The sequence below is a fragment of the Ornithorhynchus anatinus genome, chromosome 3, assembly GCF_004115215.2.
Source record: "Ornithorhynchus anatinus isolate Pmale09 chromosome 3, mOrnAna1.pri.v4, whole genome shotgun sequence".
Lineage (NCBI taxonomy): Eukaryota > Metazoa > Chordata > Mammalia > Monotremata > Ornithorhynchidae > Ornithorhynchus > Ornithorhynchus anatinus.
In genome coordinates this window covers 64158569-64182557 of record NC_041730.1, presented here as the reverse complement: position 1 = coordinate 64182557, position 23989 = coordinate 64158569, and the positions used below count along the sequence as shown (strand labels likewise).

General features: G+C 46.6%; 1 protein-coding gene across 3 annotated transcripts in view; it reads right to left on the bottom strand.

Annotated features, from left to right (window-relative positions):
* CTIF (cap binding complex dependent translation initiation factor) overlaps nt 1-23989 on the bottom strand; it is a 402154-nt gene that overhangs the window by 111936 nt on the left and 266229 nt on the right. For 2 of the 3 annotated variants that reach the window (XM_029059560.2, XM_039911489.1), the window contains exons 8-9: nt 16636-17089; nt 13634-13933 (exon numbers count right to left, since the gene is read on the bottom strand). In XM_029059560.2, coding sequence (XP_028915393.1) covers nt 13634-13933; nt 16636-17089 — 754 coding nt within the window. The remainder of the gene's footprint in view (nt 1-13633; nt 13934-16635; nt 17090-23989) is intronic. The other variant, XM_039911490.1, reaches the window with a different exon arrangement.

Here is a 23989-nt window from a genome sequence, read left to right as displayed (position 1 = left end):
GAAATTCTAAGCGTGAGTTTGCAAGTTCAACGCCTCTAGAAGGTCACTCATTTTCATCAGAGTCAAATCTAGGGGCAATCCAAAACCATTTCTGCCACATTCCATTTTCTAGAGGTGTTTGCAATCTTCCAGATCACTGACTCCTGGTCAGCAGTAGGATTAATGCTTCCAGGTATGTCTTCCACCGGAGTGCCCCAAAGAATAAGAAAAGCGTCCATTTTGTGAAGGAGCTCAGTGGGATGATAGGCCAAAACCCCAGAATTTGCACAGGATTATGGAACTAGTCAAAGAACTGCTTAGAAACACACACAGTGTAAGACAAATTCTAACTGAAATGTGCTCAACCAAAAACACAGATTTCTACAGTGTTCATATAAATAGAGTTCTGAATTTTCCCTTACTCCCAGCTCATATTTTCTAGGGCTGGGGAACAGGAGTATGGGAGAAAAAACACACAAACAACCCTCTTCCACAACACGCAGTGAAAATATCACCAAAATTCTCCCAGACTTTCCAAACAAATGTTGGCCTGTAAACGGACAACCCCGTCATATGGGTCCATGGACAGCAGGATAGATCGAGGCCTGATAATGAGTCAGAGCAGAGGAGGGAGAACTAGGTTGACATTACTGGATTCGCATGCATCCTTGGCTATAATCATTCCTACTCAGTGCGTCACTGTCCCTGTTTGAAGAAGGCAACAGTCTTAATTGCTATGATCGTAGAAGAACATGGCTTAGTGGAACCTTAGTCAGAAGGTTGTGGGTTCTAATCCTGGCTCTGCCACTTTGCTGTGTGACCTTGGGCAAGTCACTTCACTTCTCTGTGCCTCGGTTTCCTCATCTGTAAAATGGGGATTGAAACTGCGAGCCCCACACTGGACAGGAACTGAGTCCAACCCAATTTGCTTGTAACCACCCCAGGCTTAGTAAAGTGCCTGGCATACAGTAAGTGCTTAACAAATACCAGGATTATTATTATTATTGACAGAAGAATTTTGAATGAAAAAAATCACAGCTATGTGCACAGGATATTATTTCTGAATAAAAGACTGTGAGAAATTTGAGGTTACGAATTGAACCATATTCTGCCTCTGTGACTCCCCACCATGCCCAAAACAGTGCTATTCTCACTCTCGGTGGCCTCAATAAACACTTTTGATGGAGACCGTGAACTAAAACCCAAAACACAATGACTAAAAACCTAGAATACCTGTCCAAGGGAATTCTTGAGAATCTTTCAATACGTTGGAAGTGTTCTTGTATTATTATTATTATTATTATTGCATTTAAACACTTACTATGTGTTATGGATTGTTCCAAGCATCGGGATAACTAATCAATTATCATTAATGGCATTTATGGAGCACTTACTGGGTGCAGAGCACTCTACTAAAGCATTTGGGAGAGTACACTATCAAAGAGTTGGTGGACACATTCCCTGCGCACAACGAGATTTCAGTTTAGAGGGGGAGACAGACATTAATACGAATAAATAAATTACGGACACCTACATACGTGCTATGGGGGAGAGATGCAGGTTAATCTAATTGGACCCAGTCCCTGGCCTACATGAGGCTCACGGTCTTAGTTCTTCAAAAATAACTTCTTGAAAGCAGTGAATAATAGTTAAGTACTAAATCTGGTGACATACCATATTTTGAATTTGCCTGGATTCACAGAGTCTTTTCACAGCAGTCCTGCTGTGTTTATCTGTCAGGCAAGATGTGTATTTTTTTTCAAGAAAGGTATCACATCCTTCTGTTTGATGTGTTGTTAGGAATGGTTGCTAAGGAAAGTGGGGTAGAGTTTCAGATCCAGTGATGCCTACTCTAATAATACTTGGCTATGCATAGCTCAGATACAGACACCTCTCAGCTAAAAAGAGCACATGTATTTCAACAGAGGAAGACCTAAACTTACAGTACAAATATGAAGGTCTCAGAAAATAGAGTTTTCCAAAAAACAAAAAAGGTACCCAAATGGTAACCATGGTAAGGAAAAACCCGTCCTTCAAATATGGAATGTAAAGCTTATTTTAAAGTGAAAGCGGAGTCAACTCAACCCTGAGCCTGCAATTTTCATAATACAAGCGATCCATAACTACCAACTCACCCAAAAATCAAGTGGGGTGCATGTGATCTCCCTGTGAAGTGATTTTAGTGGTTCTCACAACGATGGGTCCTAGTATTTCAGATTTCCCCTGAGCTGGAGGGAAGTATTAAAAAACAACAACAAGATTCTGAAGGAGCTCAGTGGAATGATTGTTGGGCCAAATGGATTCATTATTCAAAAGATTCATTACGCAATGCTCAGAAAAAGGAGGAGTCAGGGGCATCCCCTTCCTGGTTCTAATTTTTTATTGTCAAGAGATGAGATTTTACTTTCTAGGACACATTTTACCTGTGGTTGGCCCCAGTGCCCAGCACTGATCCAGAATAATGTGATTAATTAACTGGGGGAGAAGCATGGCTTAGCGGAAAGAGCACAGGCCCGGGAGTCAGAGGACCTAATAATCCCCGTTCTGCCACTTGTCTGCTGCGTGACCTTGGTAACTTCTCTCTGCCTCAGTTACCTCATCTGCTGTAAGAATGTGAGTGCCAAGTGGGACTGGTACTGCGTCCAACCTGATTAGTTTGTGTTTACCCCAGCTCTTAGTACAGTGCCCGCCACATAGTAAGCATTTCACAAACACCATTAAAAATATATGGGGACAGTAGTACCCGCCCCCTCCTTTTCACACAAGGATGGTGCACCGAGGAACAAATGAGATAAGCCATATGAAAAGTGCTTTAGAAATATTAAAGCAAGAAAAACATCCAAACTATCATTAATTCTAAGTAGGCTTAATAGTCACACGGTTGTCACATCAGTTGGGTGCGTGATGGGAGTGGTTGGAGCTGTGAAGTGAGGGAGAAGCTGGAATCATCTTTGCCTTTCCTCTCCTTTCTTATCCATCATGCTAGAGCTCAGTTCTTAGATTTTGGGGGTGTTTTGACTTGAGAAAAAGATTATTCTTCTATTAATTTCATGCACGCATTTTCCAAAACAAATAGGGATGAGAGAAGGGGTCGGGGGGAAGAGAAAGTATAGGTTCTAATCCTGGTTCTGCCACTTCTTGACTGTATGACCCTGGGCAGGTCACTTCACTTCCCTGTGCCTCAGTAACCTCATCTTTAAAAATGGGGAATTAAGACTGTGAGCCCCACGTAGGAAATGGACTGTGTCTGACCTAATAAGCTTGTATCTACCCCGTTCTTAGCCTGATACAGAGTACGCACTGAACAAATGTCATTAAAAAATGGGAGTTAAACCTCTCATCAAGCAGTACCTCCTGACGATTGGTTTTAAGGCAGTCAACGATCTCCTTCCTACTTGTCTGTTCTCTTCTCCCATCACACGCCTAGATCATCTCTTCATTCCTCTCAATCTAATTTATTTACTGTATGCCTCTTTCTCATCTTTCCCTCTGAAAGCCTCTTGCTCACACCATTCTTACTGTCTGAAATTCCTTTCCCCTTCATGATGGATAGAGCATAGCTCTCACCATCTTCAAATCCCGTATGAATCACATTTCCTCTTCTGGAGGTCTTCCCCAATTAATTTCTAATTTCCCCTTTTTATTACCCCTAACTCCCACACTGAAGGCAGGGATCGTGTACACTTACTCTATCACACTCCCCCAAGTGCTTAGTATATACATAGCTCTCTGCACACAGTAAATACTCATTAAATACCACTGATTGATTGATTAATACTTTGTGCCACCTAAGCACATGTGCTACTTCCGTACTTATCTTTATACTTCATTAAACCTTCTGAGCTGCAAATGTAGTGTCTGTCTCTCTCAGTAGAGTGTAATCTCCTTGAGGGCAGGAATCATGTCTCCCAATCTATTTTACTCTTCCAAGAGCTCAGTACACTGCTCTGCACATAGCAGATGCTCAATAAACACTACTGATTAAAAAAGAGAAAGGGGAGAGAGGAGAGTAGGACGGAGGAAAGAAAAAGAAAAATGGAAAGCAAGCAAGAAGGAAGTCATAAACTCTTTAGCCAGGGATTGGTGTCCCTCATAAATAATAACCAAGGTACCATTACAGAAATAGCCCAACGTATGCTCTGGTGGAGAGCATTTAATAATAATAATAATAATAATAATAATGTTGGTATTTGTTAAGCGCTTACTATGTGCAGAGCACTGTTCTAAGCGCTGGGGTAGATACAGGGTAATCAGGTTGTCCCACGTGAGGCTCACAGTCAATCCCCATTTTACAGATGAGGGAACTGAGGCACAGAGAAGTGAAGTGACTTAATAATGTTGGTACTTGTTAAGCGCTTACTATGTGCAGAGCACTGTTCTAAGCGCTGGGGTAAACACAGGGGAATCAGGATGTCCCACGTGGGGCTCACAGTCTTAATCCCCATTTTACAGATGAGGGAACTGAGGCACAGAGAAGTTAAGTGACTTGCCCACAGTCACACAGCTGACAAGTGGCAGAGCTGGGATTTGAACTCATGAGCCCTGACTCCAAAGCCCGTGATCTTTCCACTGCGCCACGCTGCTTCTCTGCCCACTTCTCTGTGACTTTGCCCACAGTCACACAGCTGACAAGTGGCAGAGCAGGGATTCGAACCCATGACCTCTGACTCCAAAGCCCAGGCTCTCTCCACTGAGCCACGCTGCTTCCCTTCTCCCAGGCTCTACTGCAGATTCGCTCTTCAACCTCCAAGAAGTAATTTTGTGCCACTGGTTACCAAAGTGGGAACACTGAACCTTGCAGGAAAGAGAGAAGGAGAAAGGGGGGTTTAGGTCTGTCATGGGCCCCAAGTCTTCAGGGTGCTTTACTCCATCTTGTCTCTGTTCCTGTACTGAAGAGGACAGTTGCTGTGAACTGACTGTGAGAACAATTAGGCAGGATGTTGGAAGTACATCAGCATTCTCAGCTGGGTAGGGGCCAAAGTCCTTCCTAGGTGGTCACTGGTTTTACCAAGTGGCCCCTCCACCGTCCCCACCTCCCAGCAAGTGGAGCTTCCAGTGGCTGTGCAGGCTTCCCGGCATCATCTGGACATGCCCCTTGGGCTTCTTTCACATCAAGCTCCTTGCTTTTCCCCCATTGGGTTGAAATCCCTGCTCCCCATCACCCAATCCTGAGCAAACCAGTGTTTCCAGCCAGGAACGGGGAGGGCTAAATCCAAACAGAGCTTTAGTGAGACTGTCAGTCCCTTAGTTCACGTCGAGACAGCTGCTGTGCGTTCTTCACACTTGAGAGATGGGTCTGTCTCCAGCCCGAGTTATTGAGACTGAATCTCTGGATTTCTATATGTCAGCCAACGGAGACACAGACGCTGTCTTGGTTGGAGGGTGGGAGCTAGGGGGGGAAGGAATCCTACGGAAGCGTATGTCTTGGGATCCAAACAAGCCTTGTCGTGAGCCAAGCTGTGAACTTGTGTGGCTTCTCATGGGAAATGAAGCCAGGGGCCTTCTGCGTGGGTTGTCCGTATGGGTCTGTGCCTGTGATGGCAAGCTGGTCCACCGGGAAACTTATCGTCGAGAAAAGCGGGGGATATTTCAAAGAGCATACCCCAGTTGTTTGGGCGGGAAAAAAAGAAATGAAGCTATAGCCCAGATCTGCTGAGCATTTCTACTGCACCTGCTAAGTCTCGTCAGAATGAGCTGGGGGGTGGAGGAAGTGCTCAATATATATTGAATAGTATTGGCAGGGCAGTAGCGAGGCTGCCATCCTGAGCTGTCGGCAGGTCTCTTGACTGTAAGCTCATTGTGGGCAGGGAACGTATGACTCTTTCCTGCTATACTGTAGTTTCCCAAGTATTTAGTACAGTGCTCTGCACACAGTAAGTGCTCAATAATTACAATTTAGAGGAGCAGCGTGGTCTAATGGATAGAGCATGAGAATCAGAAGGACCTGGGTTCTAATCCCGGCTCCGCCATCTGCCTGCAGGTCACTTAACTTCTCCGTGCCTCAGTTACTTTATCAGTAAAATGGGGACTAAGACTGTGAGTCCCATGTGGGACAGGGACTGTGTCTGACCTGATAACCCTGAACCTACCCCAGCACTTAGAACAATGCTTGGCATATAGTAAGCATTTAACAGATACCATTATTATTCTTAATAATAAATATCCAAGGCAACTGCCTCGCACCTGGTGTCCTGTGGGAACACAAAATATGGCATGAAATAAAAACGCTGCTAAAGATGAAGGGCTCTGTCTTTGGTATCCAAACATCGCGGGAGCCGTAGGTGACGAGGGAGGGAATGTAGTGGCGGCGAGTCGGTACTGTTCGTCTTAGCTGAATCTGGTCTCACTGTCTGTTCTCAGTTACCTGATCTGAGCCAGAGATTACCTCTTCTGCTTTCTTTCCTGTCTTCTAGCCAAAACTTAAAAAACAAACAGCATATCATGCCGAATGCCCTCTTAATCTTTCTTCTGAAATCCCCTGCCCAATTTCATAACTGGAGAAGCAGCATGGCCTAGCGAGCATGAGCCTGGGAGACCGAAGGACCTGGGTTCTAATCCTGACAACTGGGTGACCTTAGGCAAATACTTCACTTCTCTGTGGCTCAGTTACCCCATCTGTAAAATGGATATTAAGACTGTGAGTCCCATATGGGACAGGGACCTTGTCCAATCTGATTAGCTTGTACCTGCTCCATCACTAAGTACAAGGGCCTGGCATATGGTAAGTATTTAACAAATACCTTCAAAAAATAAAATAGTTGGGTGAACAGTTTTTCAAAGCTTAAGGAACCTAAGAAAAACTGGTCCTTGGAATCTTCCTGGAAGAAGGGCTGTTTTCTACATCACATCAAACATAATCCTAGGATCGTTCTTTTCTTGCCAGGAAAGGGGAAGCAGCATGGCCTAATGGAAAGAGCACGGGCCTGGGAGTCAGAGAACCTGGGTTCTAGTCCCAGCTCCGCCAATTGCTTGTGGTGTGACCATGGGGCAAGTCACTGAACTTCTCTGAGCTTCGGTTTCCTCAACAGCAAAATGGGGATTCAATATGTGTTCAGCCTCCTACTGAGACCGTGAACGCCACGTGGGACAGGGGCTGTTTCCGACCTATTTAACTTGTACCTAACCCAGTGCTTAGAATAGTGTTTGACATATAGTAGGTGCTTAACAAATACCATAAAAAGAGATTTTTGGTAGAGCTCCGGGGTCTCCGCTGAAACATTTCCCTTGCATTTGGGCTAGCCCTTGTCTTACGTGGGCTCTCGGATGCCTCTCATGCAACTCTACGGTCACAGAATGCTAATCTGGGTGGGACAGTCAAAATAAAAATGGCATTCGGCCTCTAGGGTCACATAGATTGACCATTTCAAATTTCCAACTCAACCTTCAAAACCAGGACTGACAAGGACCCGAGATACTGAAGCTACTTCCATTAACAATGCAGGCAGCGACCCCCTCGAGATCAATCAATCAATGGTATTTATTATGCACTTAGTAAGTGCAGAGCACTGTACTAAGTGTTTGGGAGAATGCAACAGTGTAGGTGGACCCAATCCCATCCTCAAGGAGCTTACAACCTAGTGGGGGAGATGGACATTAAAATATGTTACCTGTCAGGGTGAGGGTAAGGTGAGAGTTAAACCTCTTAATATTAATAATAATAATGGTATTTATTAAGTGCTGACTGAATGGCAGGCACTATACTAACTGTTGGGATAGATACAAGGTAATTGGGTTGGACAAAGTCCCTGTCCCTTATGAAGCTCACAGTCTTAATCCTCATTTTACAAATGAGGTAACTGAGATACAGAGAAATGAAGTGACTTGCCCAAGGTCAAACATCAGACGTGTGGCGGAGCTGGCATCAGAACTCAGGTCCTTCTGAATCCCAGGCCCATGCTCTACCCACTAGGCCATGCTGCTTAGTGGGTATGCATTAAGTGCATAGGTGACTTTAAAATAACATTTTAGTTTGATGAAAGGATCCTGTAGCTTAATGCTTTCTGAGATGGGTGTGGGGGAAAAGAAGGGGTTGTTAGGAAGGGTGGATGGAGGGGGGTGTGGGATACACTGCTCAGAGGACCTGTGGTCTAATGGAGAGGTGTCACGGTCCCTAAGGTGGAGCCTCTTTGAGGGCCTGAGGGGCCTGGAACATGTTGGATTTCAGTCCTCTGGAAGGTGCCAAAACAGGATGACAGAAAATGAGTTAGACGAACGTTGCCAACTCAAATATTCTCTGCTTAGATCTCCCGCTGGGGCCAGGAACTAAGGAACAATGCCCTAACCCTGAGGGTCAGGTTTAAAGGCATGGTCGCTGGGATCGGGGAGTACACTATGGTGGGCCGGGAGCAATCTGGCACAGGAATCCTATGGTGAGATGTGCTGAACTGGGTCGAGAGCCACACTGGGTCAAGAGGAACATTGTGCTCAGCCTTTCCCAAGGCTGAGCTTCAGTTCACCTCTGTGACACAGACTACCTCCCCAGTGGCGAGGGAAGAGGGGAGAACGGCCTCAGCCCTTGGACAAAAGGGGCTCTCTCAGGGTAGGTCTGGGAGCTGGTGACCGAGATAACGGGCAAACAAGCCCCCAACCATCGGGCAGCCTGGAAGCCGCCTCAGGTATCCTTCCACGAGGGAATAAATGATCTGAAACATCTTAAGATCTGCCCTATGGAGCTTGGTTTTTCCTGTCTTGCTCTCTGATCCCTCCTCTCGGGCTCGAAGTCCTTCCCGTTCCAAGCTCCGTGGCTCTGCCTTTCCCCAAAGTGATGGTCCCTCTCTCTTCCTCCTGCCATGGGACCCCCTTCTCAGATTCGGGGTGCCGCAGTTAGTGTCAAGACTCCCTCTACCCTTTCTCCATCATCCGCTCACTTCATGAGGAAGGGGGCCCCATTTACATGCTTTCCGCATAGGCCTTGTCTTTGACTGTGAGTCTCATGTAGGGCAGGGACTGTGTCCAACCTCATTCATTCATTCATTCATTTGTATTTATTGAGCACTTACTGTGTGCAGAGCACTTTACTAAGCACTTGGAGAGTACAATTTGGCAACACACAGAGACAATCCCTATCCAACAACGGGCTCACAGTCTTGTACCTACGCCAAGGCTTAGTATAGAGAAGGAGTGTGACTTAGTGGATAGACCACGGGTCTGGGAGTCAGAAGGACCTGGGTTCTACTCCCAGCTCTGCCACATGTCTATGTGACCTTGGGCAAGTCAGGGATTGTCTCTCTTGATTGCTGAATAGTACTTTCTAAGCACTCAGTACAGTGCCCTGCACATGATAAGCGCTCAATAAATACGAATGAATGAATGAACTAAACTTCTCTGGGCCTCAATTATCTCATCTGTAAAATGGGGATTAATACTGTGAGCCCAGGTGGGACGGGGACTGTGTCCAACCTGATTAACTTGTATCTACCCCAGCGCCTAGAACAGTGGTTGGAATAAAGCACTTTAACAAATATCATTATTATTATTATATATGGCACAGAGTAAGCGCTGAACAAATATCATAATCATTGATAATTAGTACACCGTTCCCCTCTCCTGGAAATGCTACCTATCTTCTGGTTCTCTTTCTACCTCTGTGGCCACTCTTTCTGTCCTTTATGCTGGCTCTTCTTCTGCCTCTCACCCACAACACGAGTTCCCCTCAAGGCTCTAATCTGAGTCGCTTCTCTTTTCACTTTAAACTCACTTCCTTGGGGAGCCCATCTGTGCCGATATCTTCAGCTACCACCTCTATGGGACTTTCAAATCTATTTTGCAATCTCGTACCTCTCACATTTCCTCTTGCCACATAGATGTCCCAAGCTGAACTCATTTTCCCTTCTAAGCCCTGTCCTTTACCTAGCTTTTCCTTCACAGTTGACACCACCACCCTCCTCTCCACTCCTGAAGTCCACATCTTAGCATTATCCTTGACTCCTTCCTCAGTTCCAACTTTCACATTCCACCTGTAGCTAAAGTCCGGTCGATTTTTCTCAACGACATTTTCCGGATCAATCCGTTCCTCTCTATCCAAATGGCCACCACCTTTGTCCAGTGGCTCATCATATTGCAACTAGACTACTGTATCAATTTCTTCACAGATTTCCTGGCCTCTGCTCTCTCCCCTCTTCAGGTTTCCACTTCATTTTGCTGCCTGGATCATTTATAATGATAATAATAATGTTGGTATTTGTTAAGCGCTTACTATGTGCAGAGCACTGTTCTAAGCGCTGGGGTAGATACAGGGTAATCAGGTTGTCCCACGTGAGGCTCACAGTCTTAATCCTCATTTTACAGATGAGGGAACTGAGGCCCAGAGAAGTGAAGTGACTTGCCCACAGTCACACAGCGGACAAGTGGCAGAGCTTGGATTCTAACCCATGACCTCTGACTCCAAAGCCCGTGCTCTTTCCACTGAGCCACGCTGCTTCATATTTATCTAATATGTCATTCTACACATTTCTTTACTCCTCCCCAAATTCAGTGTTTACCTACTTCTCTCTACTAAAGCAGACACTCATAACCATTGGCTTTAGGGACCTCCATCATAACTCTTTCCTCTTACCTATCTACTCTCCTCTCCCACTACACCCCAGCTCACACTCTTGATTGTAACTCTATGGTGCTTTCCCAAGCGCTTAGAACAGTGCTCTGTATATCCACAGCAGGCTCTCAGTAAATAGTACTGATTGCCTGATTGATTGACAGGCAACTCCTTTAGTGTGTTTTCCAGGAGACCCTATGGAGTGCAGTGCCCAGAAGACATGGCAGAGGAATAGTGTGGTCCAGTGGAAAGAGTATGACTCTGGGATTCAGGAGACCGAGGTTCTAGTCCCGGGTCTGCCACTTGCCTGCTGCATGACCTTAAACTAATTCCTTTACATCTCTGAGCCTCTAGAGCCTCATATGTAAAAAAGGGATAAAATACCTGCTCTTCTTCCCTCTGGGACTGTGAGCCCTTCATGTGTCTGAATTGACTAGCTCGTCCCAACCCCAGTGCTCAATAGTGCTTGGGGCACGATTAGCACGTATGAAACACCATGATTAATTTACGGTAGAAAATCTACTCCTCAGTTTCTGCAGAGAAGAGCCAGCAAATTCTTTCCAGGGGAGAGGTCCATTTCTCCATGGAAAAGAAGGGTCGAAAGACCGGAAGACCTAAGGTTTTAGCAGTGAGACAACGCCTACTGGGGGCCTGTGTATTTGAGAAATACAAACTAATGCTTCTCCGTGGGGACTTCTGAGCGCTTTTCAGACCTTAGGTTGTTTCAGACCTAAGGCATTCTTTTCCAGGGAAGTGGCACTTGAAACCTACGGACTATAGTTGGTTAATTCTATCTGCTGGGACTTCTTTAGGAAGAAGACAGACCCCTCCATTCTTCCAACTTCCACTTCCACTTCCTTCCACCAATGACTTAAGACATTTGGATAAAGCTCTGGGTTAAGAAACTATGCTGGTGGGCGCCTATAAGAGAAACGATAAGGCTCCGACCGTCAAATGAACAACATGACAACACGTGTGCTTGTGCACCTATTTCTTGGACCCTGAGGGACAAGCTCCTAAAGGACTACGGTAGCTCCTGAGGTGGCCACTAGCCAGCATCTGGGGGTCACCAGCCTCCTTTGGGAATGATGCCTCCTGATGCTCTCAAACAGTTCTCCAGCCCTGTCTCCGCTCAGCCCAGGGACTGGGAGGGAACTTCATTCATTCATTCATTAAATCCTATTCATTGAGCGCTTACTGTGTGCAGAGCTCTGTACTAAGTGCTTGGGAGAGTACAATATAACAGTAAACAGACATTACCTTCCCACAGCAATCCATTCATTCATTCAATTGTATTTATTGAGTGCTTACTGTTTGCGGGGCACTGTACTAAGTGCTTGGAAGACTACAATACAAAAATAAACGGTCACATTCCATACCCACAATGAGCTTACAGTCTGGGTGGGGGGAAATAATAATACTTTGATTTGCTATAGCACTTTTATTACCAAAGCATTCTCACATTAATTAGTTCATTTCAACCCTCATGACAACCCTGTGAGGTAGGGAGACTGAGCAGGTATTATTATCCCCATTTTACAGATGGGGAAACTGAGGTACAGGTAACAAGTGATTCGTCCACTGCCACATGGGAGGCTAACCGCACAGCACAGATTCGAACCCGGGTTCTCTGCTTCTAGACGGGGGCTCTGCCACTTCACCACACCACTTCAGAGAATGTGTTCTCTCCCAAGCTCTTAGTACACTGCTCAATAAATACAATTAATTGACTGAACGTGAGGCTGGGGTCCACCTCCCAACTGGATGCCCCATAGCCACCATGATGCCCTCATCCAGGCTCCTAGCCCAAAACGGGGATGGGAGAAGAAGGGTTTAGGGACACCGAGGGGAGTCGAACCTGGTAGAATCTCCCATGTTCAGATTTGTGCTGGCTTTGAAGCCCTTTCAGCCTGAGATTGGAAGTCCGTTGTGACCCCCAGAGGTGTGTCTGACACCGGGCCTATGCCACTAGGTTCGGTTTGTGCAAGTTCAACTCAGCCTCACAGGCTTAGGACTTGCACTGCGGGGCTGGCCCAGGCAGGGTTGACCAGAGCCCCAAGAGCCACTTTCTTGAGCCTGAACTGGATTGTTCGTTGTCAGAGGTTTGGGTGGACCCGTTGCCATTTACTTAGCCATGAGGCATCTGTGTCTGACACGACCATCATGTGGCCCCTTCTATGACTACGCATTTCACGGTTCCAGCCAAAGAGCATCAGAAAGGGTGAAGGGACTTAGGGTTCCAAGACTGTGAACCCCCCGTTTAGACTGTGAGCCCATTATTGGGCAGGGATTGTCTCTATCTGTTATGGAATTGTACATTCCAAATGCTTAGTACGGTGCTCTGTACATAGTAAGCACTCAATAAATACTATTGAATGAATGAATGAATGAATGAAGAGGGGCTAGGCAGTTCCCTGCCATAAGGGCAGGGCCCCATATTTCTCCTGAATCTCTATTTGCCACCTAACGTCTAGATACTCAGCGTGGGAGACAATGCCACCATCTTCTCCTGTATCACACCGACAAGGTTGTATGTTGGAATGTACTCATAATAAGTACACTGGTGGGGTGAGAGGCGGAAGGAAGGGTATGGGTAACTAAAGAGACAGGAATGCACAAAGAGAAAATGCTTCGCCTCCAGCCTCATCTCTTCACACCCCAAAGAGGAGCAAATTCCACCAACCTTTCTCGTCTAAGTCACCAGCTAAGCCGTTACACATCTTCGTCATACCCGATCCACAGATCGGAGAGAAGGGGGAACAGACCTCACGAAACAGCCTACAATGGCCCTCATCCATTCTGACTCGGCGGGGGGGGGTGGGTAGTGAAACCACTGGGCCTACGGTGGATTTGGGGCAGTCTCCCCACTCCCTCAAATAGAAAGACGGCCTGCCCAGTGAAGGTTTAGTGCCTATAAAATTATATTGGTCTGTCGTAACCATGAAACACTTACACAAACAAACAAGAATCCTTCCCCTCTTCTTCTCCCCGCACACTTTTTTTTCTTTTCTATAATTAATTGGACAAGAATGGAACTTGGGAAAAGCTCAACTATGGTCAGAATTCATGGCCTTCTTTCTAGTAATAACACACTGGGAGCAGCTGCGAATATCTAATTACCTGCAGCATGTTGAGGAGAAGGCTCCGGAATTTGGTCCCCTCCACCATGAAGAGGGCCATCTTGTCGCAGAGCTTGGCGGCCGTGGAGGCGAAACTGCGGTCCGTTACCGCCTTCTGGTAGATGGTCTTGACGATCTCCCCCAGCATCTCCTCAGAGTTGGTGGAGTTCTGCGCCTCCTCCATGAAAGTGGTGAGCTTGGCGTCCACGTCGCTGCTGTTGTTCCTCATGCTGTTCAGGATCTCGATCAGCTTGTCCATCTTGTTCCTCTGGGGGTTGCAGGTCTCCACTGCCACCTCATCCTGGAAGAGGGAAAAGAAGTGCAGGTGAGTGGGACTGAGGCCCGGGAAGGGAGTAGTCTGGTTGGTGGGTGTGAAGAAGAAATTGCAGGGGGCATAGCCTCAAACTCAACCCTTATAGTTCTCCTGTCCCTCAAACGTCCATCCACACACCATGTCCCTGGAACCATCGTCTAATCTGGATCCAGAACCGGTCTAGTCTCTTCCTATCAGTGTTGATCCTATAATCCCTCTCCCTTCGAGTGATCCTTGCTTCCTTTACCTACCAACTCTTCCTTTTTTTTTGTAATGGAATTTATTAAGCACTCACTATGTGTCAGGCACTGTACTAAGCTCTGGGGTAGATACAAGCTAATCAGGTTGTCCCTGTCCCACATAAGGCTCAGAGTCTTAATCCCAATTTTATAGGCGAGTATCCTGAGGCACAGGGAAGTTAAATGACTTGTCCAGAATCACACAGCAAACCAATGGTGGAGCCAGAACTAGAGCCCAGTTCCTCAGACTTCCAGGCCCGTGCATTACCCACTGGGCCACACTGCTTCTTTCCCTACTTTCCCATTCTTTACCACTCTGTACTCTCCCAAGTGCTTAGTGTAGTGCTCTGCACTTAATAAGCACTCAGTAATTATGATTGATTTCCCATCTTGACTCCCAGAGACCCCCCCCTCCGCCCACCACACATACACAACCATCCCATTTGCCCCCACCTACTCACTCACCTGCAGCAAGGGTGACATATCAGAACCCTAGAATTCTAGTATCCTAAAGCAGGCAGAACAAAAACTAAACCCCAGGCCGACCCATTAACACTGCTGTATGGTTTGGCACCTTCTCTAAGGTATCCATTTACCCCATTTTTTTGGAGATGGTGGCGATTCTGCCCTTGACCTCTTCAGTGAGAGAAAAATGCATCTTGTCACCTGCAATTTTCCAAACTAAAAAATGTTGTTAAATAATTCATTCTGGGTTACAGGAGAGGGGTAATGATAATTGCTGTGGTTCAGAAGGTAGGCGTCAGAAATATAAGGTGTGAAAACTTTTTGCCGAAAGACTACTCTAATCTCCCTCAGGAATCAAGGAAATTAAGGGAGAAAAGGATGGGTGGAACACAGTTTCTATGGGTGTCTTTCATGTTCTGCGCCCTCTGTCTCACACATCAAAGAGACTGGCAGGAGCATTCAGCCCAAGTGCAATTATGAGTTGAAGCTGATTCTGGATGACTCCTACAACCGCCCCCCCTCCATGAAAAACTTACCTTCAAGTCCACCTCCTCCAAGAAGCCTTCCCTGACCAATCGGACCAGCATAACCACAACCAAAACCTTTCTCTCACCTCTAATATTTCACCGGGACACCCAGGAGGGTCTCTGGGGAAAGCCCAAGCATAATCAAAGAGACCCCCCCCAACACACACAACATTTCAGTGAGCTCGGGGTTCGGCTGGCAGGTCTCCCTGCCTCAATTTAAGCAGCCCCCCGATGCAGGCCAGGAAAGCTGACTGAACTGAGCCTGGATCATGTAGACTATTGACCTAAAGCACAGGTACCAATGAGCTCCTCGCTCTACTGGTGAGACTGGGGCAATGAGCTAATGAAATGTAAATTCTGCTCTCTTAAAAGCCCAGTTCTGCTGTCTCTAGGAGGAAAATGAGTTTGCTTCTCCTTAAATAAACCTAATCCCTCACCTACGGCCAAGACTGTGCCTGAACCTCTACCTGGCAAATTCATGTAAGAGGCTGAGGGAGAAAAGGAAGAGGCTTTGAGCACAACTGTCTCTGAGCAGCACCTTCCTCCCTTAGAGCTAGGAGCAGGAAGAAAGCATTTCAGAACCAGATGTGGTTGGCCCGGCCAATGCTGGCCCTCATCGGAAAGGATTTATTGAATGCCTACTATGGGTAAAAGAAGACAGGATCCCTGGCCTCAGGGACTTTACAGTCTACTGAACCACTGTGCTCTTCTCCTAGTTCCAGTGGGCCATTCTGGCCCGGCTTTCACCATCCCAGAGTTCTGAGCTTGGAAAGGGATGCAAAGCGGAAAAATTGATTTAGAAAACCTCATCCCATTGCCTCCCAAAGACCCAAGAGGATCTGAGGGGTTTTCATAGTCATGGGACAAGGGCATCAGGAACTGCTGGCCTGGCAGTGTCCCAAAACGTGGGGCAGAAGCCCACACCTAGGCGTCTTCCACCTCTGGACTCATCACCTCCCCTGCTGGCTGTACCAATTCCTCCTCTATAAAGTGCTCCTGGAAAATAGATATAGTTCTCTGTCTCTGGGATCCTGTCGCTTTCTGTGGGGTGGGACATACCAGCCCCTTAACTGCAGATTAACTATTTACAGATTTTACGTCTCCATGCTCCTCTGCCGGAAGTGGTGTTGGAAATGATCAGATCAGGGAGAGGACAAGAACATGATTCCCTTTATGGCCCTCCCTCCTCACTTCCTCCTCTCGCTCTCCTGGGACCTTTCCAAACTCACATCCCCTTCTCCTTACCCCTGGATAACTTCTTAGACTGCACCACTTCCTCCTCTAGCTATTTTTGGGGTCTCCAATCCCCACCCGAAGCTGTTCTTCTTCTGGGCCTCCTCAACCCTCCAACCTGTGAGGTCACATCCAACCTTTGCTTGGCCCAGCTTGAACTCTGATGGCCTCCCATGTCCCCAGGACCACCTTCCCAGGATGCAAGAAACAGTGGACTGTTATTTACCGGTACCTTTTCCTTTAGCCTTCTCCGTAGCCTGTCTTTGGAGGACTGAAGCAAATTAATTTTGGGCCTTTCTCCGATCCGCTCGTGAAGACTGTCTTTCCGCTTGGTTTCCGCTTCCTGACCGAACTGCTGGGACTGTCTCTCTGCTGCCTCAGGGCTTCGGTGCATCTCCAGGGGAATATGCACCGTGCACACGGAGGCGTCCTCGATTTTCAGGTTCTCAGTCTCTTTGGCGTTTCTGTGAACGGTTTCTTTGTCGCCCGGCGAATGCTTCTGGTTGCTGTGGTGCCACCTCCGGTTCTGGCTGTAGCCATGGTGACTCGGCCTCCCTGACGAATGGGGCGCCTGGCCTCCCTGGTAGGACTTTTGGTGGTCCCGGCTGTGTTTGGCACTGCCCTGCGGGTGGTCTGTGTGCTGCTGGGGCTTGTTGGTTCCCGGGGGACGCTGCTGTCGCCTGCAAACCCCAAAGTGGAGAGTTCAGTGCATGGAGACCCTTGACTTTCACCCTCTAAATTGATCAAGGACCCTCTTCCATCCAGTGCGGCGCCATCCCCTCTTTTTGCTATCCCTTTTATATCCCAATGAGTTTGGCTGCTTCATCCCCACTACACCGATGGGGAAACTGAGGAAGAGAGAGGTTGTGTGATTCTGCCCAGGTCACCCAGTGAAGTGGAGGCTGAGCCGGGCTGAGACACTCGACTACTGAGAGGAAGTATCAGGAAAATGAGCAGGATCAGGGCAGGAAAAGAACCAGGCAGTGAGTACTAAACTACAAAGGTGGCAGGGAGGTGAAAGAGGGTGTGGCCAAGGTATATTTAATGTCAAAGAGTATTTTCTGGATTTCTTCTTAATAAATTTTGAAAATGATTTACAGATTTCTTTGAAACTACCTTGCCTTTCCGAGAACAGACAACAGTCCACCACTCCCACTCTTTCCTCAGGGGCCTGACAGAGGATCTCTTATTTCCCCGCGTCCTCTCTAAACTACTAATCAGCAGAGTGCTTGGGCTCTCTGAGGGGAAGGAGAACAAAAATGCTGTGCAATCAATCACCTTACACTTCATCCCACCCATCCAAGAGTTGGTTTTGGGATTTCTGAAGTTGGGGCTGATAGGGCTGGAGACAGCTGCTATCATATTTGAAACGACAGACACAACTGAAATGGGGGAAGGTCTTCCCGAAGGGGTGGGGGAATGCCAAAGGGCCAATACAATCCCTTTCCTCAACCTCCCTCCCTCCTCTCTCAACCTCCCTGGGGGAAAAATCTCCCACTGGATCCTGCACCTCTGGAATGCAGCTAATGGCATTCTTCTGAAAATGAAAATAGGTCTGAGAAGGGATAGGATAAATTCATGGATGAATGGCCCATAATGGCTCAGCGGAGAGAATGGGAAGAATGTGAACAAGCAAAGCTGGAGAAACTAGAAGTCTTGGGAAGGGTTTGGGTTCACAGAAACCAGGTCCATGCTGGATTATTATATTTACAAGGATGTATATAATGGACAGTTCTCATCTCTCTCCACTGACCATTTTCTCACATCCTCAAGATCACGTAATACTGCTCCTACAAGCATCCTTCAGTTCCAGTGTTGGAGCAGAATACTGGATCAATGGATCAGTGAGAGTGCGAGGGTAAAGACAATAGAGAAGCAAAATATAAGCGAAAGCCCTAAGAGAACAACAAGAACACTTAAACACTAAAACAGGCTAAGAATAGATCATGTAGTTTATGTAGGTATATGTAAATTTTTACAGATGTGTAAGAGCTGATTATTTGTATGCTTTCATTTCAGATGATCACAGACTTGGATAGTATTTACTTCCAACCCCAAAGACAGCTACATAGATGTAAGTTACATACTGCATTTTGTTTTGCTCCCACATCACATATCAATGAATCAATAATATATATTGGCATTGACTGTGTGCAGGGCTCTGAAGGGATGGGAAGGGAGAGGGGGAGGAGCAGAGGGAAATGGGGGAAAAGAGGGTTAAGCTGCGGAGAGGTGAAGGGGGGGCGGTAGAGGGAATAGAGGGAGAAGGGGAGCTCAGTCTGGGAAGGCCTCTTGGAGGAGGTGAGTTTTAAGTAGGGTTTTGAAGAGGGGAAGACAATCAGTTTGGCGGAGGTGAGGATGGAGGGCGTTCCGGGACCGCGGGAGGACGTGGCCCGGGGGTCGACGGCGGGATGGGCGAGACCGAGGGATGGTGAGGAGGTGGGCGGCGGAGGAGCGGAGCGTGCGGGGTGGGCGGTAGAAAGAGAGAAGGGAGGAGAGGTAGGAAGGGGCGAGGTGATGTAGAGCCTCGAAGCCTAGAGTGAGGAGTTTTTGTTTGGAGCGGAGGTTGATAGGCAACCACTGAAGGTGTTTAAGAAGGGGAGTGACATGCCCAGATCGTTTCTGCAGGAAGATGAGCCGGGCAGCGGAGTGAAGAATAGACTGGAGCGGGGCGAGAGAGTAGGAGGGGAGATCAGAGAGAAGGCTGACACAGTAGTCTAGCCAGGATATAACAAGAGCCTGTAGCAGTATTATTATTATTAATATTATTATTATTATTGTTGTTGGGACCAGCTGTGGCTTTTGATCTTAGATGTAGTTAGCAACCAACCCTTGTACAGCCCTATACTAGGATGCTGCTCTCTCCACTAGATCTTTTATCAATAAATGGGAACAGCATCATTGACAATGATCACATTCAAAGTCTTTACAGATTTCAAAGGCCCAACAAGATAATCACGAATTCATTGCATTCCTTCCCATTTTACTGTCAGTGCTCAGTTAGAGAAGCAGCAAAGTTGAATGGCTAGAGAATGAGGCAAGTGTAATAATAATAATATTATAGTATTTGTTATGCACTTACTATGTGCCAAGCACTGTTCTAAGTGCTGCAGTGTAAGATGACTTGGCCTCCATTTACCTCCACTGACTCACAGGATAATTCAACAAAGACACATGTTGACTGCTGCCATTGAGGTTTCTCAAAGGATAAACTCATTACTTAAAGCGTGTCCCACCTCCAAGACATGGGGAAGGAAGGACAATTGAAAAGCATTTTGAGAAGCAACACAGTGAGGTGGATAGAGCATGGGCTTGGGAGTCAGACGTTAGAGGTTCTAATCCCGCCTCCACCACTTGTCAGCTGAGTGATGTTAGGCAAGTCCCTTCACTTCTCTGTGCCAAGGTTACCTTATCTGTAAAATGGGGATTAAGACTGTGAGTCCCATGCAGGACACAGACTGTGTCCAACCTGACTACTTTATATCTACCCCAACACTTAGTACAGTGCCTGGCAAATAGTAGGCGCTTAACAACTACCATTAAAAGCAAAACAAAAACAAAGCACTGCGCGATTGAGAGAAGATCAAAGTAGCTATAAGGCTCAGTCAGTAACTGATAACTATTTTTTATGGTATTTGTCCTGTTCCATATGTGTCCTGTATGGCCTCATAGTCTTAATCCCCATTTTACAGATGAGGTAACTGAGGCCCAAAGAAGTGAAGTGATTTGTCCAAGGTCACCCAGAAAACACGTGGCAGAGCCAAGATTAGAACCCAGGTCCTTCTGACACCCAAGCCCAAGCTCTAGACACTAGGCCAAGCTGCTTCTTTATGCCTTCCCAAACTTCCCACCATCTTGCAGTTCCAACAGTCTGAAGGCCTGCTGTCTTCTGCTGGTCTTCATCTCTGGCTCCATTTGTGGAGGAAGGAAGTTGGAATGGATCCAGGACACCCCTGCAGGCGCCAGTGGAGTATAATCCCTCAGCTCACAAACCCATTCTTTAAAAAACGGTACTTGTTAAGTGCTGTCTATGTACCATGCACTGTATTAGGCATTAGGGTACATACATGTCAGTCAGGTTGGACACAGTCCCTGTCCCATATGGGCTGACAGTGTTAATTCCCATTTTACAGATGAGGTAACTGAGGCCAAGTGAAGTGACTTACCCAAGGTCACAGAGTAGACAGGTGGCAGAGCCAGCAGTAGAAACCAGGTCCTCTGATGCCCAGGCCTGGTTCTTTCTCTAAATCATGCTGCTTTGCCATTTGGGTGGTTTTAGGTCAAGAGCGCCTTTCAAATCCTGGTCCCTCTTGGGCTCAAGCAGCCAATATAATGATGATGATGATGATGATGATGATGATGATGATGATGATGACGATGATGATGATGATTGTGGTATTTGTTACACGCCAGGCACTGTACTAAGTGCTGGGGGATAGATACAGGCAAATTGGGTTGGACACAGTTCCTGTCCTATGTGAGGCTCACAGTCTTAATCCCTGCTTTACAGACAAGGTAACGGAGACACAGAGAAGTAAAGTGACTTGCCTAAGGTCACACAGCAGACAAGTGGCACAGCCCGGAATAGAACCCAGGTCCTTCTGACACGCAGACCGAGGCTCTAGCCACTAGGCCATGTTAGCCTTGCAAATAAGCAAAATAATTTGCCAGCCCAGACAAACTTTTCAATGGGTCCAGTCTCTCCCATGGGGATTACACTGCTCATGATCCAAATGGAAGGAGTAGTCACTCCCTAGGTAGGAAGGCTAGAAGCTTTTTAGTTCCAGCTCTTTAAGGTGTTGACATATACCGTATATGTGTGTATCACCTTAAGAGAATCAAAGGAGTCCAACTCTTTTGCCCTTCTGCACCAAGATTTTGCTGCAACATCAGGTTTGTTAACAGCCATGTGAGATGAAATTAAGTGACTCCCATGGGAGAGAAATAACCATCACTTCTCCGAGCAGTTTCACAGAGCCGTGCACTTTGGGGTTTTATTTTCTCCTTCCTTTTCTGTAAATACATGAAACCAAAGCGCCAATCTGCTTGTTGTGCTGGGGAGGAAGTGGCCATTCACAAATATTTTTCAATGGTCAGCAGCTAATCGGTCTCCGAGCACTTCTGCCAAACCAATCTGCTCATCAAAACTGTATTCCTTGGCCTCGGATTTCATCCAAGGCTACATCTGGGGCCAACTGGCTGTTCACCATAAGGCTGTGGGCTTATGTTTGGCTCTGCAGAAGGTGGGCAGCCTTTGGTGATCAGTGGCAGTGGAAGGAATTTGTGTTGAGTCTCAGATCTTTGAATCTAGGTTTCAGAGACACATTAGACACATACTTTTGCAAAACTGCAAGGCAAAAGAGAGAAAAAAACCCAAACCACCCTTCCTGTTTGTTACAAGTCATAATCTCTTTACCCACGAAGATTTTCCAACCAAAGAAGAGACGATTGTGAGATAAAATTCATAGTTCATTTGTGCTTGCAACACCTGCTGCTAGGAAAATAATGCACCAGGGCTTGTTATTTAGTGCCTTTTTTCCCCTGTTGGGCTTACTCCTCCCCCCTCCCCCCAAAACACACACCCATCTTGGATCTTGAAATTAGATCCTTTTTGCTTGGATTTTTGGTTTCCCAAATCCATTTTATTCTTTGAGTCCTGGAACACTATTTTTGTGTTTGGGGCCAGCACTTCTGGGGTTTTCCAATCTACTTAAAAATGAACTGAACTGAAAACAGAATATAGAAAAACATCTCTATGCATTTCACATTTCAGAGTATAATCTCCTTATTACGGTTCTTCCAGTGGTGCTCATTTTACCACATAATTTGTAGGTCTGCTCCAGAATTTTAGAAAGAAAAATTCCTTGGGAAAGGGGTTTGAAAAATATGTATGTGCTCATATTTCTTGATTCAAAGAAAAATAGGGCTGCTTATTATTTCATTTTAGGTGCTCCCATTTGGCCTATCTACATTCTTCTTTCCTGTCCCTCTGTGTCGACTAAACGCTTGCTTGGCTGTGTACCCATTAAGCACTTTGATACTCACCCAACTCCAAAGGACTTATGTAAATATTCTTCTACTTTATCATCTCCCTGCCTGTCTCCCTTTATAGACTGCAAGCTCCCTGTGGGCAGGAATCGGGTATATCAACTCTGTTCTATGTACCTTCCCAAGCACTTAGCCCAGTGCTCTGCACACACAAGCGCTCAACAGACACCAGTGATTGACTGTCAAGTGAGTAGCACATTCACCATCTCGGCCTGCCGAAGACTTTGGGACTGCAGAGGCAGAACTACAATAACATCTGGTAGAGGCCTCAATAACGGTCAGCAGCATGACTCAGTGGAAACAGCATGGGCCTGGGAGTCTGAAGACCTGGATTCTAATCCTGTCTCTCCCACTTGCCTCCTGTGTGACTTTAGGCAAGTCACTTCTCTTCTATGCGCCTCAGTTTTCTCATCTGTCAAATGTCTGTCCTCCCTCTCCATTAAGATGCTAAAACCCCATGTGATACAGGGACTGTGTCTGACCTGATTGCCTTCTATCTAACCCAACGCTTAGTTCTGTGCTTGGCACATGGTATATACTTAACAAATACCATCACAATTATTTATTATTAATCCTCTGAGGTGGCTGCTTTCAAGGACTTTTCCAGAGTTTGCAAAAACTCACCACAGAAAAGGGTTAGTGTAAACTGGGGATGGGGCAATTATAATGTAAGCTGGGGCTGGGGAGAGGGGAAGAGACTCTGAGGCCAGTGGACTGATGTGGTCTAATGATTTCAATCAACTGGATGCCTCTGGGAAGCACTGGACTCAAAATAACCAACTGAACTAAAGAAGATTTCTCACTCCTCTGAGCAAGGGCCTGTATGAATTCTAGGGTTTCTAAATCAGCGTTTTGCAGTGCTTGTTCCTAGAGAGCACAATCTGGATATGTTTCTGTGCCTGTTACAGCACTCATCAGAATCCCATCAGGCAGGTCACTAAAGGATTGCCACTAGATGATGATGATGATGATGATGCAACACTGCTCTGAACCAGGATGAGGCTTTGGAGCAACTATTTTGAAGCGCTAATGATAAAGGATCTCACTAAAGTAGCAATATAACAAACTAAACTCAAGGTCTTCAGAGGGGAAGCCCCAGCCTTCTTCTTCCTCCCCTTTCTTTCCACTGCTCTGAAACCAGGATGAGGCTTTGGAGCAACTATTTCAAAGCGCTAATGATAAAGGATCTCACTAAAGTAGCAATATAACAAACTAAACTCAAGGTCTTCAGAGGGGAAGCCCCAGCCTTCTTCTTCCTCCCCTTTCTCTTTCCCAGAGAGGTAATGGAGTTCAGGCTAGGAGGAGCTGAAGAAAGAACCAAAGATTGGTTTGCCTACTGGGATGTCTGTTTCCCTTCCTTTCTCTGGGTCTGTATCCCATTTGGGAAACAGTGTGGCCTAGTGGGAAACAGCAGGGGGCTGGGAGTCAGAGGACCTGGGTTCTAATCGCAGTTCCACTAGTTCCCTACTGTTTGACCTTGGACAAGTCACTTCCCTTCTCTGTGCCTCAGTTTCCTCCTCTGTAAAATGGGG